We start from the raw sequence: 17,895 nt of genomic DNA, 5'->3' as shown, positions 1-17,895 counted from the left end.
AAGGGTCCCAGATAAGTCCACTCTGTTTACCCCAGTTGTTGGAATTTAAAAAGCCAGAAAGCAAAGATGTCAGTAAGAAACCTCACCTGGACTCACCTGCACAAATGGTCAGGTAGATTAATCGAGATGAAGATTGATGACAGAGGGGCCCCAGTCTTCTGGTGTGACCCCCCAGTTGGGGACCTGAGGACCCAAGGCCATATGCACTCAGGTGGGTAAAATGGTTTGGGTGGGTGGAAGAAAAGACACATTAATGGTAACAGGCAGAGTGGATTAAACACCACTGGACCATAAGACAGATAAAGGGCTTTGTGGCAGATAGGTGCAGGTCTACAGAGAGTGTGGGACAAGTTGATTTCACATTTGATAAGGTGTGGTATTCAGATGAAAAGTTTTCCTAACTAGAAATTAGAGGGAATTCCCTTCTGGGAGGAAGGTAAAACATGGGACTCGAGTCAACCTGGAAAGAAAATGAGGCTTTAGCAAAGTGGGCCAGGCAGCAAATAATGCTGGAAAAAGCTAGAACCCAGTAAGGATTCTAGGGAAGGGCTCATACCCTGACCCAATAGGGCCTCTTGACATTTAATACAGATGGAAATCAAAGTGGCCCTAGATGGCCCTTCAACCTAGCTGCTGAGGCTCAAGGGCACACCTACTGGAATCCCACGGCCCTTTAAACTTAGAGAAGTTATCTGGGAGTACCTGTAATTTACATCAGTGTACCATGAATGCCTTCATCCCTAGAACAGGTTGAAATAAGACATATAGTATGGTTAATAGGGGTGGGAACTATTCTGAAGACCACTCATGTCCTCCCCACCAGAGAGAAGTGGGCCTGCTACATAACAATACACAATGAAAACAATACACAGTACAAAGCCAGTCACTGTCTCAGCTCACAGACACAAAAGCAAAAGAGCACAGGTCCATTGGAGGGGTAAAAGGTAGAGTGGTCTGGGTTGGCTAGAGGACAGGGGGTCGTGCAGATGAGTCAGGGACATAAAGCTGGAAATGTAAGTTGGGACCAAACTAGTTTAGTACAGAAAGTCAACAATTTCTGACAGTACAACTTATAATTTTTCCACTTTACAAAAGCACAAAAGCAATATGCATTCAGTAGAAACTGTACTTTGAATTTGGAATCTCGATCTTTCCCAGGGCTAGTGAAGTGTGATATGGTACCTTCTCCTATTGCTGGGCAGGGACAGTGAGCCACAGGGTCAACAACTGATACAACTGTTCTGCACCCATACGATCATTCTGTTTCTCACTTTCAGTACACTATTCAATAAACTACATGATATTCAACACTTTAGTATGAAATAGGCTTTGTGTTAGATGATTTTGCCCAACTGTAGGCTAATGAAAGCATTCTGAGCACGGTGAAGATCACCTAGGCTAAGCTATGATGTTCAGTAGGTGAGGTGTATTAAATGCATTTTTGACCTATGATATTTTCAACTTATGATGGGTTTATCAGGATGTAAACCCATCATAAGGTGAGAAAGATCTGTATAGCCTACCTGGAAGCATTTGCCTTCTCTCAGAGAGGGAACACAGGAAGGAGCCTATTTACGGCACAGGTCTGGAAGTGGACAGCTGAGCTCTGATCCTAATTCAAACCCTCAGCAATCAACCTGTCCACATACTCATTTTCGTAGAGGTAAAAAGGTGATAATTACCGTATCTTACATTAAGACTGACATGAGGCTACTAGGTATTTATCCAGAGGATACAAAGTGGTGATGGGAAGGGGCACATGCACCCCAATGTTTATGGCAGCATTATCTACATAGCCAAAATATGGAAAGAGCCCAAATGTCCATCGACTGATGAATGGATAAAGAAGATGTGGTAAATATACACAATGGACTATTACTCAGCCATCAAAAAGAATGAAATCTTGCCATTTGCAACAACATGGATTGAACCAGAGTGTATTATGCTAAGCGAAATAAGCTAGAGAAAGACAAATATCATGATTTCACTCATAAGAATTTAAGAAACGAAACAGATGAACAAAGGGAAAGGCAAGGAAAAATAAGATAAAAACAGAGAGGGTGGCAAACCATAAGTCTGTAGTTAAGAGAACAAACTGAGGGTTGCTGGAGGGGAGGTGGGTAGGGGATGGGCTACATGGGTGATGGTATTAAGGAGGGCACTTGTTGGGATGAGCACTGCGTGTTGAATGTGAGTGATGAATCCTTAAATTCCACTCATGAAACCAATAATACACATACATATTAACTATTAACATAGTTAATATGTTAACTACTCTGAATTTAAATAAAATAAGAATTAAAAATAAAAAGACTGACACGACGATTGAGTAAGTCAATACCTGTAAAGCACTTAAGCAGTGCCTGGAACATAAGAAAGCATGCCACGGGTGAGCTATGACACTAGTTACTCTTAGCATTAATTCCGCAACCAACAGTGCCACTGGAAGGGGAGTGGTAAGACCACAGCCTCTCCTTCAGGGGCTTGAGCAGACTGTGACGTGTAGGAGGGAAGGGATCAGGAGGGAAGGATCAGATCCTGAGAAGGCCAGGAAACTAGTTAAAGAGGTCACTGCAATTCTAGGTGAGAGGTACCATCCAAAGTGGCAGCCACAAAGGAAAGAAAAGGGAAGGGAAGGGGGCCAGACATCAGCCATGTCTGAGCAGTCGCATTGACAAAACCTGGCAAAGGCCTGGATGTGGCTGGTAAGGAAAATGGAATAGTCAGAAGAATAAAGGATTTTGTCTGAAAAGATGTCCACTTTTGCACCAAGGCAACAACTGAAATTACACTCAGAAATGAATTCTGCCTGCTCTAGGCTGTGAGCTTTCATCTTGTCACACCCAGTGGCTCTGCAGCACACACGTTCAGAATGCCCCCCTACTCCTCTGCCAGGAAACCCTGATTTCACTTACCCTGCCTAAGGGTGACTTTTTAACCCGTGTGCCACGCAGTTGCTACCACACAGTGTAACTGATGACAGATCTCAGGGGCAAGGCAATCTTTCCACCTGGATAGCTAGCTACCTGGTTTCAAAGGCGTCCGGGAGCGCCTTGCTTAATAACCAACTCCATTCCTTCAACCCTTTAAGTTCATCTTTCTCCCTAAAGCTTCAGACTAAATTATTAAGTGCACCTTGCAAAGAAGGGGCGGCTGCGAAAAGAAACAAGCCACTAAAATGAGATGACAGTAGCTCCCTTCTCAGGCACGCTGCTCCCCACTCACACTATCACCCTGCACACCCACCTAGTCTCCGAAAAGCCCAGTCTCCTCTCCTCCTGTATGCAAACCCTAAGGTTCGTCCTACACACACACACACACACACACACCAGCGGCACCCACCCGCACACACACGCGCACACACACACACACACACACACACACACACCAGCGGCACCCACCCGGGAGGGGGATCCACGTCCCTTGCACGCAAGTAGAGGGGGCCAAGACTTAGCCGACCACATTTTAACTCTATCCTTAACTTCCAACAGTCCACTCCCACCTTGGCCCTCAGAACCGAGGTTGAAATGGATGACCTCCCAACCAGGGGGCAAAGTCAGCTGCAGGCACTGCCCTCGTGCTCGCTCCTCCCAGCTCTGCGTGACTAGCTCAGGCCCTGACTTCCAAGGCTACAGCCCCGCACTCCCCCCCGGGAAGCTTGGCCCCGGCGAGCGACAGCTCAGCGTCCTCCAGAGGGCCGGAAGCTACCTCGTCCAGCCGCCTGTAGATTTTGAAGCCTTCGTGCTCCAACAGCAGTTGCCAGTCGTTCCCTACCCGCCCGAACTGCTGGAGCTCCTCACAGGCCTTCTGGAACTCCTCCCCGGAGAAGCCGCCACACGCATGCTCCATCTTTCCACAGCCCAGCTCCTCTGCCTGCGGGGGAGGCCTCAGACCAGCTGCGTGTGTGTTCGGGGGCGGGCCGAGAGGGTGGTCCAGCGTGATTGGCAGGGAACAAAGGCGTGACGGGGAGCTGTTGGGACTTTTGGCGAAGAAGGAGCCTAGAGGGAGGCGTGGTCACGGAGGGGCGGACGCAGGGAGGTGGGCGGGGCTGATCGGGAGCAGCCAGGGTGGGAACGGAAGTAAAATCAGAAAAAAACTGGACTTGATCTGCGGTAAGATGGAGGGGCTGGGCTTTAAGTGAAGAGGCTTCTAGACGGGACGGAAGGGAAATGGAAGAAACTAATGTCACCTCAGAAACCTCTCCAGGGCCCATCTCATACTCCTCCCCACCCGCATACCCTCCAAACTTGCTTGGGTGTCTGTCCCTCCTTTACCTTCTCTGAAGAAGGCAGGGAAAGAAAGTCCCTGAGGCGATGGGTACACTCTGGAGGTGAGATGGACAAAGCAGATATGCTTGAAAATCTCAAGCATGCTAGATGCTAGCATGAATGCTATTCAAGGGTCAGATGCTAAAACTGAATGTTCAAAGGTCTTTTTGTTCCCCCAGGTCCTTTGGGTATTACTGTATGTCCTACCAGCACACTGTATTTGGCTTTGGATAAAGGAGGTAGTTTAAACAATATAACATGGGCGCCAATAAATTCTGAAAACTCATGTTTCCTAATCTGTAAATGGGGTAAGAACTGTGCAACCAATGTGAATTGAGGAAGTGACTACGTAAAATAAACACAACATGTTTGCACATGTTTGGGCAATGCCTATCAAAGTAACTAAATGTTCAATAAAATTTTCCACTTATTTTACATTACTGTATTGAAATGTTTCTCCTTCTAAACTTAAAGACTTGAACCTGAGGACAAACTATGTTCATGCCAATTTCCAAGAAGTGAAATAAGATCAGATGTGGCAGCATAGATAAATTACTCTTTTATTCAATTCAGTGCTGGTTCTGTCTTGTTTTATGAGGATGAAAGGAGGGATGTGGTATTTTCCTAGACTAAATGCACAAGAGATTAGAGACATACTTTCCTACTGTTTTTATAATGCCTTTTAAGTTCTCTCTTCTTTATACAAACTGTAGTAAAACTAAAGTGCAATTGCTTGAATAAAGCAATTTCATCAAAACCCATGGGCTATGAACTATTTTCAAATATCTTCAAGGAATCCCATTATAAAGGTATGCTTTGATGAAGCTGCACCTTTATCACTGTATAACAATAGATTAATGAAAACAACATGAGAGTGTAAATGACACTGCACAAGATATGACATATAGGGCAGAAATTCAAATTGCATGCATCATACATGTTTAAAAGTGTGTTTACCTACTAGACTTGGCAAGTCAATACACATATATATGGGTATGTTGAGATCTATACCATGTTTGCTTTATTATAGTTAATAAAGGAAAGAATCATATTAGCAAATAGCTTTTATTTGGTGCAACCTCTGAGGTCTAGAAAACACTTGGAGAGAGGTCTAGATCAGCCTGTTCTCCTTTAGCACTTGCCTGTTTTAATAGGCCATCCTGTTTCCTTTGTGAAAACACTCTCTTGAGGAACTTCCAACAACATGACAGCTGAAGCTCCTGGCCCCAAACATGGAAATTCTGGGCAAAATATACCAAAAATAGTCTTAAATATACAGTTTAGCTGAAAATAAAGCGTATACACCAGATTTCAGAAAGGCAAGAGAGAATGAAAGCCAGGGACACATGCACATTGGATATCTTTAGAAGGGATTGACTACCCCCCCCACCCTACACACCCCCACCTTGTTTCTCAGTGGAGGAACCTCCTTCCTTTAGAATAATACTCTTGGCGTCACTCATTGGCTCCTTCCTTCTCGTGAGAAGAGGGGTGATTTATGAGTTTAAAAAAAGGAACTGCTAGGCATGTCTGGATCAAGCCCTTCTGGCTGCTCCTTTCTGGTACCTCTCCACTTATAGAAAATGTGCATTCTCATCTGCCCTAGGTTATACAGTAAACTCAAGAGTGCAGGCTATACTACTAGAATTGAGACTTTCCCATGGTGTCTGTGCCTGGAGGCCAAGTTTGGTTATAGGCAGTGTTGTAATTCCTTTGTTGCCTCTATTCTATAAACTGCTTCATTGTAGTAAAGGTGAAATGCTCATTTCCATTGTCAGACTTCCCCATCTATCTAAATGGATTCAGAACACAGGTGGGGAAGAGAGGAATTTGGAGTTTCCTAAGTTCCAAACAGACAGAAGCTCTAGGGGCTGGGGCTGGGGTTCTAATACTCACATAGGGACTGAAGACATGCCAGTGGGCGGTAAGTGGTGGGAGGTTGGATGGGGGACTCCTTCATAAAGCCTGGATCCCTTGGGGTACCTGGGTGGCTCAGTAGGTTAAGCATCCGACTTCTGGTTTCTGCTCAGTTCATGATCTCGGAGTCCTGAGATCAGGCCCTGAGTTGGGCTCTACATGCTCCGGGTGTGGAGTCTGCTTGAGATTTTCTCTCTCCCTCTGCCTCTCCTCTCCTCCCTTGCTCCCTCTAAAGAAAATAAAAAATAAAGCTTGGATCCCTCAAGATCTGCCCCTTCCATTCCCAGGAAACCAGAAAGTCCCCAGCCCATACACCATGGAGCCCTCAAAGAAGCTCATGCTTTTCCTGAAGCCTTAAGCGGAAAGAAATAAAAAGACAAGTGGGAGAAACTGAACCCCAAATGTATGCCAGAGGTGGGACCTAAATTCATGTTACCTATACTGTATAGGAGCCACAAAGAGATAAATTAACACCAAATCTGATTCAGGGCCATTGAAATGGATCCTGTGGGAATTAGAGCCAGGGACACTTTCACAATTGAGATACATGGAATTACCCAGGAGAAAACAACACCCACGGAAGATGCATATACACTAAGTGAGTTATGAAGATCTGAGGAAACAACTCTCCATGTGAGAGAGTTAGCCGATGTGCAAACAGGACTATCAGAACCAAAGAACTACAGATAACAACAGGCCAATATGAGTAATTTTCAATATGCATTTCTGACAACTAAAGCGATGAAGGTCTAGAAACGGAACACTAAGAAAAAGAAATGAATTGAACAAAGAACCTTCTGCAAATGAAAATACAATAGTCACTAAAATTAAAACTTTAAAAGAGAGGTAAAATTGTTCCAGAGAAATAAAGGGATAAGAAAGTGACTATGAGGCAATTCTCTAGAAAGCAACAGGGAGATAGAAAGAAATGGAAGACATGGAGGCACCTGGCTGGCTCAGTCAGAGGTGCATGCGATTCTTGATCTCCAGGTTGTGAGTTCGATCCCCACACTGGGTGTAGAGATGACTTAAATAAAATCTTTAAATAAATAAAATCACAATGAGATACCACTATGCACCTACTGGAATGGCTAAAACTAAGAAGACTGATCAAAGCAAATATTGGCAAGAATATGGAAGAAATAGAACTTTCATACACTGCTGGCAGAATGGAAATGATAAAAGCACTTTGGAAAATTGACGGTTTCTTTAAAAGTTACAGGGCGCCTGTGTGGCTCAGTCAGTTAAGCATCTGACTCTTGATTTCAGCTCAGGTTATGATCTCAGGGTGGTGAGATTGAGCCCTGCATCAAACCTCACAAACTCCTATTAAACATTCATTAAAATTGATGATCCTGTAAGCCACAGAGGATATTTTCAACAAACACTAAAGAATATATATCATTCTTTGATGACAATGCAAAAGCAAAAGAAAGAAAAAAGAAAAAAATAGCTAATCCCTGCCCCCATATATTTGAAAACTAAACAAACAAAACAAATATGTACTTATTCTAGGAACCTAGCCAGCAATTAAGCCCCTGCATCAAATTCCTTTCTGCTTAAAACACCTTGGAAGAGTTCTTGTTTTCTGTCCTTACTCCTGTGTGATATCTTATTCATAGATTAGGATATTTAATATTTTAAAGAAGACCATTTCTATCAATTTAAACTATAAATCCAATGAAATTTAAACCAAACTCCATTAAGAGCATCCAAGGAACTTAACACACCAATTCTAAACTTCACAGTAAAGGTATAGGAATCAAGCAATTTGAAAAAGTAGGAAAGCAACTTTTTAAGGTGTGTGGGGGAGAAAGCTGCCCTATCAGATATGAGGATAATATAAAGAAAATATGGTAATACTGACTAGGAAAAATAAATAAATAATGAAACAGCTTTTCATCTAAAAAATACATACACACACTGAAACTTAGCATGTGAGAGAGAATGGACAATTTAAAAAAATAGTATCGGAGGCACTGTATGGTGATAGGTGGTAGCTACACCTGTGGTGAGCAGAGCATAATGCAGAGACTTGTCAAATCACTACATTGTACCCTTGACATTTATGTAACATTGTGTGTCAACTATACTTCAGTCACAAAAAATGGTAAAGAAAAAAATGATATTTGAACAATGGACTATCCTTAAACAAAAATGAAATTCCATTATCATATCATATACAAATGTGAATTACAGATGTTTAAAGAACTAATTGCATAAGGCAAAATGTTGAAATTTTCAGAAGACAATATAAAGGTAAACCTTTATGACTTAAGAGTTAAGAAAAGATTTCTTAACTCTTAAGAAATGAGTGGGTGGGTGGGTGGGTGGCTGGGTGGCTCAGTCGGTTGTCTGACTCTTGATTTTGGCTCAGATCATGATCTCAGGGTCGTGAGATCAAGCCCAGCATTGGGCTCCACACTGGGCATGGAGCCTAATTAAGAATCTCTCCCTCCCTCCCTCTGCCCTTTCTCCTCTCTCTCTTAAAAAAAAAAAAAAAAGATTTCTTAAAAACATAAAATAGCACAAACCATGAAAGAAAACATTAACTGATCTACATTAGAAAGCAAAAACTCCTGTTCAACTCACTATAAATAAATCAAAACCCAACACACAGATTGGTAGAAAACATTTGTTACATAGACAACAAAGGATCAGTATTGATTATATACATGGAATTCCTATAAATCAATAAGAAAAACCCATATAATGCAATTGAAAAATATGAACAGGGAAAAAATCCAAACAGCATATAAACACATGGAAAATTGTTTAACTTCCATAATAACTGGGGAGATGCAAAATAAATCACATTTCATTTCTATTAAATTGTCAAAAACTTAAATAGTAGAAGTTGGTAAATATACAAGGAAATGAAAGCTCTGACATAAAATGTTCTAGTTAAAATGTAAATGTAAAAACCGACTGGGTGGCTCACTCGATTAAGCATCTGCCTTCGGCTCAGGTCATGATCCCAGGGTCCTGGGATCTGAGCCCCACGTTGGGCTCCCTGCTCTGCAGGGAGTCTGCTTCTTTCTCTTACTCTCCTTATGCTCTCTCTCTCTCTCATAAATAAATAAAATCTTTAAAAAATAATAAAATATAAATTGTAGTTTGAAAAACAACTTGGGAAGACCTACTAAAATTGAGTATCCACATACTACCTGGCCCAGCAGCTCCACTTTGGTGAGTGTACCCCTGAGAGAACTGCTAATATTGTGTTAAGATACACATTGTTCTAGTGGCAAAAACATTGGAAACAACATAAAATATTCACCAAACACAGAATAAATAAATTGTGGTATATTCATTTTATAACTTTTGAAATAAAAAAAAGAATCTATTTGTATATTATGGATAAATCTTGAAAACATATTTGAATGAAGAAAGCAAGTTGCAGAAGGATGTACAGAGTAAGAAACTTTATAGCGTTTAGTCTGAAAACTTAACAATGTGAATGGGAGGGTGTCTGGGTGGCTCAGATGGTTAAGCGTCTGCCTTCAGCTCAGGTCATGATCCCAGGGTCCTGGGATCGAGTCCCGCATCAGGCTCCCTGCTTGGAAGGGGGCCTGCTTCTTCCTCTCCCTCTGCTGCTCCCCCTGCTTGTGCTCTTTCACTCTTTCTGTCAAATAAATAAATAAAATCTTAAAAAAAAAATGTGAATGGGAAGGGTTCATGTTAACTTCAAAAGTAGCTGTACCATTTTATTTCTTTAAAAAATTATGATGCAAATAAGGCATGATATTAATATATGTGCTGGGTAGTAGGTTCATGAACGTTATATTATTCTCTGCACTTTTCCATATTTGAGATTTGTGTAATGTAAACAAATTAAAGAAATAATTCTAATAAAGATATAATACTATCATTCTCATTAAAAACAGAAGAAAAAGAAACACACTATTCTGGAACACCATGTAAAATGAATGAGTGAGTAATAAATGTTCACAAATGCCTAACTTTGCACAGAGAACAAATATAGATTACCTGTTGTGATTGATCAGTGTTGTGTGTGTGTGTGTGTGTGTGTGTTTAATTGTTTAATTGGGAGACTAAAAGTATATCTGTCCTTACTTACTAGTAAAAGCTGCTAGGCACCACGCAACTGAGAAGAGAACGAACTACAGGGTATCATGGATAAAACAAATGGGTAAAGATTAGAACTTCTCACTTTCCGTAGGGATGTTTTTTACAGTATAGAACGAATTTGGTTTGTGGATTTCCAAGACAGAGTCATGGTCACATGACTTTTTTGCAATCAAAAGATTGGCGTTCCAGTCACTTTAAGAACCAGGCAGATCACTTTAATTTTTTAAACCTATTTTCTCAACAGTGATATAAAAATAATACCTATCCCTGGATTTGCTGAGAGGATTACAAAAATAATACAAATGAAAGCACTCTGTAACGTGAAAGCGGACCCTTATGGAATGTATTCTCTCAATAGTTACTGCTACATTCTATAGCTGAGTTGAATTTAATCTGTCTCTATGGTGGTCCAAATCAGTTTACTTCTTTTCTATTTGACTTGTACTGTTGAATGTCTGCTCCTACGAAAATGCTCAAGAGTTTTGCCTTGCTAGGGCAGTGGAGAAGCAGAATAGGATGATGACTCTGTTACTGGGCTCCAAAGCTTATAAACTAACAACTGTAAGTAGCTTAATAATAGCGTAAGCCTGCTGAGTACTCATTATGAGCCAGAAACTATGCTAAGTGTTTTCATTTAATCCTTGCAATACCCCCTCTGAAATCAGTTCCATTATGATCTCCAGGTTTTACATGAAGAAACTGAAGTTTAGAGAAATGAAGTAACTTGTCCAAGGTCACATGGATAGGTCAAAGGCAGAGTTGAGGCTGGGAGCCAGTTCTATTGGGTATGAGAGCCTACTTTCTCATACCTGCGTCACCTACTACCAACATAGGATCTATAGACATGAAGCAGTGAAAATAGCTGCTAACTCAATTATATCTGTAAGGGTTTCCACTCTTAAGAGACTTTTTATGAACCATTCTAGCCATAAAACTATAACATTTAATGCCAGGAAAGGATTTAGATATTGCCTTTAATTTGTTCTCGTTTATGAATTCATGTACTCACTTCTTTGATAAATACTGATCATTAGTAAATATTTATCAAAGAAGTGAGTACATTAATAGATAAAAGAATAAATTAAAGACAATATCTGAATCCTCCTTAAGTATGAGTTTTTTTAGAGATGATTTTATTTATTTATTTATCAGAGAGAGAGCACAAGCAGGGAGAATGACAGGCAGAGGGAGAAGTGGGCTCCCTGCTGAGCAAGGAGCCCAGTGCAGGACTCAGTAGATCCCAGGACCCTGGGATCATGACCTGAGCTGAAGGCAGACACTTAACTGACTGAGCTACCCAGGCATCCCTAAGTATGAAATTTTTTGCTTTTATGGCCATAACAGCAATTGTAGGGTACAAAGAAGTAAGACGCAAATTCTCATCCTTAGCTTGCCATCCTCATGAACACATGAACAGTTAATTTGAGAAATTATTTTACGTATGTGTTATATATTATCTAGCCCACCACTTTTACTTTATGGAACCAGTTGCCATACTGTCTTGGTGACTAGAGCTTTGTAATATAGCTTGAAGTCTGGAACTGTGATGCCTCCAGCTTTGTGTTTCTTTTTCAAGATTGCTTTGGCTATTTAGGGGTCTTCTGTGGCACCCCTTTTATTTTATAAGAGATAATTAGAATAAGAGAATGAAGGCATAAAGAGATAATATCCTGGATAACCACCTGGTTATTTGGTTAGTCAAACCATTGTCACAGATCCATACAGACTGAAGGCTCCTAGTCAACTTAGCCTGCTAACATAAGGAAAATAAGACATACAAATGAGGTTTTAAGAAAAATGAGTTTAGGGGCACCTGGGTGGCTCAGTCTGTTAACCGTCTGCCTTTGGCTCAGGTCACGATCCCAGCGTCCTGGGATCGAGCCCCACATCCGTCTCCCTGCTCAGCAGGGAGCCTGCTTGCTTCTCCCTCTCCCACTCTCCCTGCTTGTGTTCCCTCTCTCACTGTGTCTCTCTCTGTCAAATAAATAAATAAAATCTTTAAAAAAAAAAAAACCTTCCTTTAAAAAAAAAAAGATGAGTTTATAGTTTTGCCTATTGGGACAGATACTGTATGTGAGCTTTATTAAAACTGACAGTTCAGAAAACCGGGTGTTTGAATTCTGGAAGGGATCAGAGAATAAAGTCTTCAACCACCTTCCTTCCAGTAAAGGGATTCCAGAGATGAGTTGGAAGTATTGTATTTCTCAATCCCTTCCGCTGCCCTGACTAATCACTGTAGGGGATCTGAGTTCAGCACTAGGGCGTTTCAGACAAAAGTTTAGGGTTTCACTTGGGCTGTGGTCCCCAGGCTGCGCTCTGATACTCATCAGCATAAACACCGCGGCCCTTTTTTTCTGCACACCTGGAGTCCTCTCTCAGAGGGCAGGTCTCAAGTCTGGGTCAGAAGCCTCGCTGTCTTCTCCGGGAAAATAGACTGAGTCCTTCGTGAATTCAGACGACCTAGCTGAGGCCAGTTGCACCCGGGCAAAGGACTCATTCAGGTCGCCTCTCCTTGCCGCCATCTCCCTACGGTGGCGTGCCCATCAGATCTTTTTGGAAGTTTGAAAACCTCCTACTGATACTGCTTTCTTTCCTTCAAACCCCGCGCAGTTAGTCAACAGTTTTTGCTGTTTATACTTTCCAGATAGCTCAGGTTTGTTTACTTCTTTCTATCGGCACTGCCCACTCTCGCCAAGGCCACCACGGCTGTTCCCCTGACTGCCCAGTGCTCCTTCCAACCCCCCCCCCCCGCCCCCACGGAGAGGCCCAGAGCACGGTAACACAATTCTTTTTTTTTTTTTTAAAGATTTTATTTATTTATTTGAGAGAGAGAGAATGAGAGACAGAGAGCACCAGAGGGAAGAGGGTCAAAGGGAGAAGCAGACCCCCTGCTCAGCAGGGAGCCCGATGCGGGACTCGATCCCGGGACTCCAGGATCATGACCTGAGCCGAAGGCAGTCGCTTAACCAACTGAGCCACCCAGGCGCCCGCACGGTAACACAATTCTGCGTCCGCTGCTCCGGGCGCTCCTCTCCTGACAAGCATCCACGGGCTTCACATTGTGTAAAACAACATTCCGAGTTCTCACCCCAGCTTACAGCGTCCTGTGCCGTCTGACTAGCCCTTCCTGGGCGCCCGGGCCACGCCTTCCAGGTTTCCCCTCACTGCCCTCCAGCCTGCCGGTCCCCAGTGTCTGGGGTCCAGCCACATGTCCGCCCTCCCCACACTCCTCACTCATTCCCATCTTTCACGTGTCAGCCTGAATCTTTTCTCCAGAGAATCTTCTTCCCCAGCCTCTTTTATGTGCTCACTCAGCCTTTGGCTTTTCTCTTTTTTCTTTTTTTTCTTTTTCCTGTACAAAATTGATTTCCAGGGGTGCCTGGGTGGCTCAGTCCGTTAAGTGTCTGACTCTTGATTTCGGCTCAGGACATGATCCCAGGGTCGTGAGATCGAGCCCCGTGTTGGGCTCCCCAATAGGCCTGGAGCCTGCTTAAGATTCTTTCTCTTCCTCTTCCTCTAGCCCTCCCCCCTAAAAAAAAAAAAATGATTTCCACTTGTGATTGGACCCGTATCCCAGTGGGGGCAAAAGGAAAACAATAAAAGGTAAACAAATAAATGCTAATTTCTTTCTAGCACTGGTCTTGATCTGTAATTAGCTGAGCATCTGTCTCCTCCATCAGAACATAAACTCAACATCTAGACGTGTCCATCCCTCTCACCAGTGTGTCCCCAGTTATTAGAACACACCTGGTATGTAGACATCTGCTGAGTGAATTAATCAAGGAATTCTGTTGCTCTGCATTCTGATATTCATTATTATATGATATTCGTCTATTCAGTATTGGAATATATACACACATATATATGAATTGTATGTGCATATATTCTGTTGATCTTCATATATATGTGTGTATATATGTATAAATATATATAAGTGTATATGTATAAACTGATCACCACACTAAAGTCTTTTGTTAGTTCCATTCGTTTTTAAGTTGTTCTCAGTTTTCTGTATAGACAATCATATTGCCGGGGGAGGATAAAAGGATAAATTCACCATAGCTTTTCCAAAAGCTATACCAATTATTTTCCTATTTCATGTTATTAAATGGACTAGAACCGTGGTTTTCAAAATGCCTGAGGAGATACCTCCATCCTTTCATGGGAAGGGGGCAAACTAGCAGGTCAACTTCCAGTCCTCCATCCCTGCTTCACAAGTAAGAGCTAAGCTTTTGCTGGTTTTCCTTATTGGAGCTCTGCAAAAAAAAAAAAAAAAAAAAAAAAGTTTACAAAAGGAAACTTTAAACTATGCCTTCACTATTCTTGAGTTCTTTTTTTTTTTTTTAAGGCTTTTATATTTATTTGACAGCGAGAGAGCACAAGCACGAGCAGGGGGAGGGGCAGGCAGAGGGAGAGGGAGAAGCAGGCTCCCCAACGAGCAGGGAGCCTGATGCGGGCCAATCCCAGGACCCTGGGACCATGACCCGAGCCTAAGGCAGATGCCCAACTGACTAAGCCACCCAGGCGCCCCTATTCTTGAATTCTTAATTTTGATTAATCCTCAAAGTCCTATAAATATTGAAGATTGGCATTTAGTATTAGGGAGAATTGCTTGGCTTGTATTTCTCTCTAAAATACATATTTTAGACTCTTGTAAGAGCCTTTGTTCTTATGGAAAGTTTGTTTTGTCTTTCATGTTCAAGAGCTTTGCCTGGTTATACCTATAGGCATGTGTCCCATTTACTTTCAGTGAACCATTTTTAAACTTTAAACTCAAGTATTTATTTAGCTCAAAAATTTCTTCTTCTGTTGCTTTTATTTTTGCTTGTGTTCTCGTGGTTCCAGTTCCTGCTATGGAATTCCTACTTTGCACAAACTACATCTTTCAGACTCCTTCTTATTTCCTATCTTTTTTCTCCCATTATTTTCAATTATTTATTAGTTCCTGTGAGTCTTGAGAAAACTCTCAAGTTTATCTTCAGCTTCCCACTAATTGGACTTTTCTCAGTATAATAGAGGATATTCATCCCTTCATTGGGAGTTGAACATGGCAAATATATTTCTAATTTTCACCTGGGCTTTCCAGACCTCTGATTTTTTCTTGTTCATGCTGTCAACTCTCATTCTGGAGATGAAATATCTTGAGTCTTGAGTCTTATTGGGAAAAAGACTTTAAACCTTTCTAAAATGTTCACTCTTTGCTTATGACAAATATATTTTAATACAATTTAGTAGAAAAGCAGAAGCAGTGCAGGAAATGGAAACAGGCAATAGAAATATTTAACAATATAGCATATTGAGATCTTGGGGACTGGTGTATCATTTTTTGCCCCTAATATTAATTATGAAGGATTATCAATTTTTGCTTTGGCTTCTGACCTATCTTCATGGGCAATATGGGGCATAAGAGTAAAATTTTAAAAAAACAAACCAACCCGGAATCAGAAAAGCTGAAATCAAACTGTACTTTATAAACATATAAAGGTATTATGGGATATCCTTGCAATGGAACACGAGGTAGCCATTTCATGATCCATTTTATTGACATGGAAAGATGTTTACCATAAACAGTGCTAAAAACAAGTTTGTCAAAATTATATACAGCATAATTCTATCTTTGTAAGAAAAATAACATACATCTTATGTAGAGAAAATAGAATAAAGATACAGCAAAATGTTGATAGTTCTATTGAAGGCAAAGTTAACAATTTGATTTTTTATTTTCTATTTATATTTATCCCTATTTAGTTTTTACATTATGACTAAGTTTTCCTGGTATTATTAAAATTGAAAAAAGAAGGCACCGTGATTCCTTGAAGTGGTAATTTGTGTGTTAGGACTTTCAGTCGTGGGCTGGGGAAAATTGTGATACTTTTGTTCGAGTTAAATTTGCTAATGCAATACACACATGCAGTCGGCAGAGGGCGCAGAGGAGTAAGAGAAGGAAGTGAGGTGAAAGAGCCGGTTTGTAGCTGGTTTTATGGTTTCGTAACCTGAAGGTTATTTTGATATCCCTTTCACTCATGTATCCAAAAAATTTTCAAATTTTCGCGATCACTTATATTGCGAAATGTTTGGCATTTATGTTATCTGTAGAGTCAAAAATGTACTCCAAGTGGGTAAAGGGAATAAAAATAATGGTCTATTTTATGCCAGGCACTGACACATACTTTATATACTGTCGTCTCCTATGAAAAATGTAGGTTGATAAATTTCATCCGACATTGTAGACAGATTAACACAACCTTGATAAGTTTTTAATTTAAAAAAAAAAGTCCACAAAGTTTAGAGATACAAAATCTCACAGCCATAGACCACTTTATAGTTTATTAAGTGCTTGCAGATTTATAATTTCATTTTATGCAACATTCTGTGAAATAGGTCGTGTTTTTAAAGATGAAGAAACAAACAGGTTAAGTGGTTTATGGAATGTGGTGGCAAAGTTAGAGATTCTCCCCACCAGGTCTGTGAGTCTGGGCATACAGATTCCACTATGCTGTTTCCCTAGTAATCTAGAAATCTTCAGACATAATTAACATCTTGGCCCCAACTGGGCAAACAAATGATATGAGCAATGGTTAATACCAATACAAATCAAAGAAGTATATTCTTCCTTTTTTTTTTTTTTTAACAGGATTTGACATTATAATTCCCAACTCTGGTTCTTAGACTAATTAATCTAGGTTTGGTGTTTTCAACATGCTGATTTGGAGACATGCTTTCAAAATATGAAAAAATAAAAACAGTGTCGTGAGATTATATCCTTTTTTGTTTTTTTGTTTTTGTTTTTGTTTTTGAGCAACAGTACTCTTTCTTTTAAGAAACCATCATGACTATGGATGATGGTGGTGTTCTTTCTTTTTTTTCTTTTCCTGTACTTGTTTAGCAAAACCAAAGTTTGAAATCCTATGTCAGTCTCTCTCCACCCACTGTAGTTTTTTACTCATCTGAGTCCCCAAGGAAGCACCATTGTTTTGATCAGCAATGAGCAATCCTAGACTCTCAGGTTGCAACAGGCTGCCAAGTTTCTTAATAAAACCATCCATGAGCTCTTCAGGTAAACTAATAGACAGGTGCATTTATATTGCAAGTTTTCCAAAATTCTCGAATAGAAAACATTTTAGTGGCTAATGAGCACTGCACATTTTCTCAACAGCTGTCTTCTTACAAACAAATCCTGGTAATCTGCCTAAGAAGTTTTTAAAAGGAAGTTGTAAGGAAAAAAAAATCAAGGAATAGAATAGAGCTATTTTCAATTTGCGTGAAAAGAATTGTCCCTTGGGGGTGAAAAAAACAAAACAAAACCTTGTTCATCCTTCTAAACCATGTGCTACTGTAGACCTAGAAAAACAGAGCTCACTATTTTAAAAACATCTGTCACCTCTTTCAGATGAGACATCCCCAAACCCTGTATTGAAAGGAAATTATTTTAAGCTTAAAGAGAGGATCACAAAGTATAGGAAAAGATGGAAAATAAAGATTAGCTGTGATGCATTAAGAAAGCAACAGAATGATTGAGATTGACTTTTTGAGATCGTAAGAAGCTGCAAAGAGAATAGTAATGAGTGAGTCCCCTGATCTGTTCAGGCTTCACTGTTCCCAAGTTGAAAATGAAAGA

The 17,895-nt window shown here is 40.8% G+C and overlaps 1 protein-coding gene across 2 annotated transcripts in view; it reads right to left on the bottom strand.

Annotated features, from left to right (window-relative positions):
* PCTP (phosphatidylcholine transfer protein) overlaps positions 1-3,981 on the bottom strand; it is a 30,559-nt gene extending 26,578 nt beyond the window's left edge. For both annotated transcript variants that reach the window (XM_028090587.2, XM_028090588.2), the window contains exon 1: positions 3,709-3,981. In XM_028090587.2, coding sequence (XP_027946388.1) covers positions 3,709-3,849 — 141 coding nt within the window. In that variant the 5' untranslated portion in view covers positions 3,850-3,981. The remainder of the gene's footprint in view (positions 1-3,708) is intronic.
* Positions 3,982-17,895: the final 13,914 nt, after the last annotated feature.

The sequence above is a fragment of the Eumetopias jubatus genome, unplaced genomic scaffold (genome assembly GCF_037043125.1).
Source record: "Eumetopias jubatus isolate StellerSeaLion01/CBP00866 unplaced genomic scaffold, mEumJub1_p1.0 scaffold_10, whole genome shotgun sequence".
NCBI classification, from domain to species: domain Eukaryota; kingdom Metazoa; phylum Chordata; class Mammalia; order Carnivora; family Otariidae; genus Eumetopias; species Eumetopias jubatus.
Note: the sequence above shows the minus strand (reverse complement) of the source record. Positions and strands in the feature narration are given on the sequence as shown.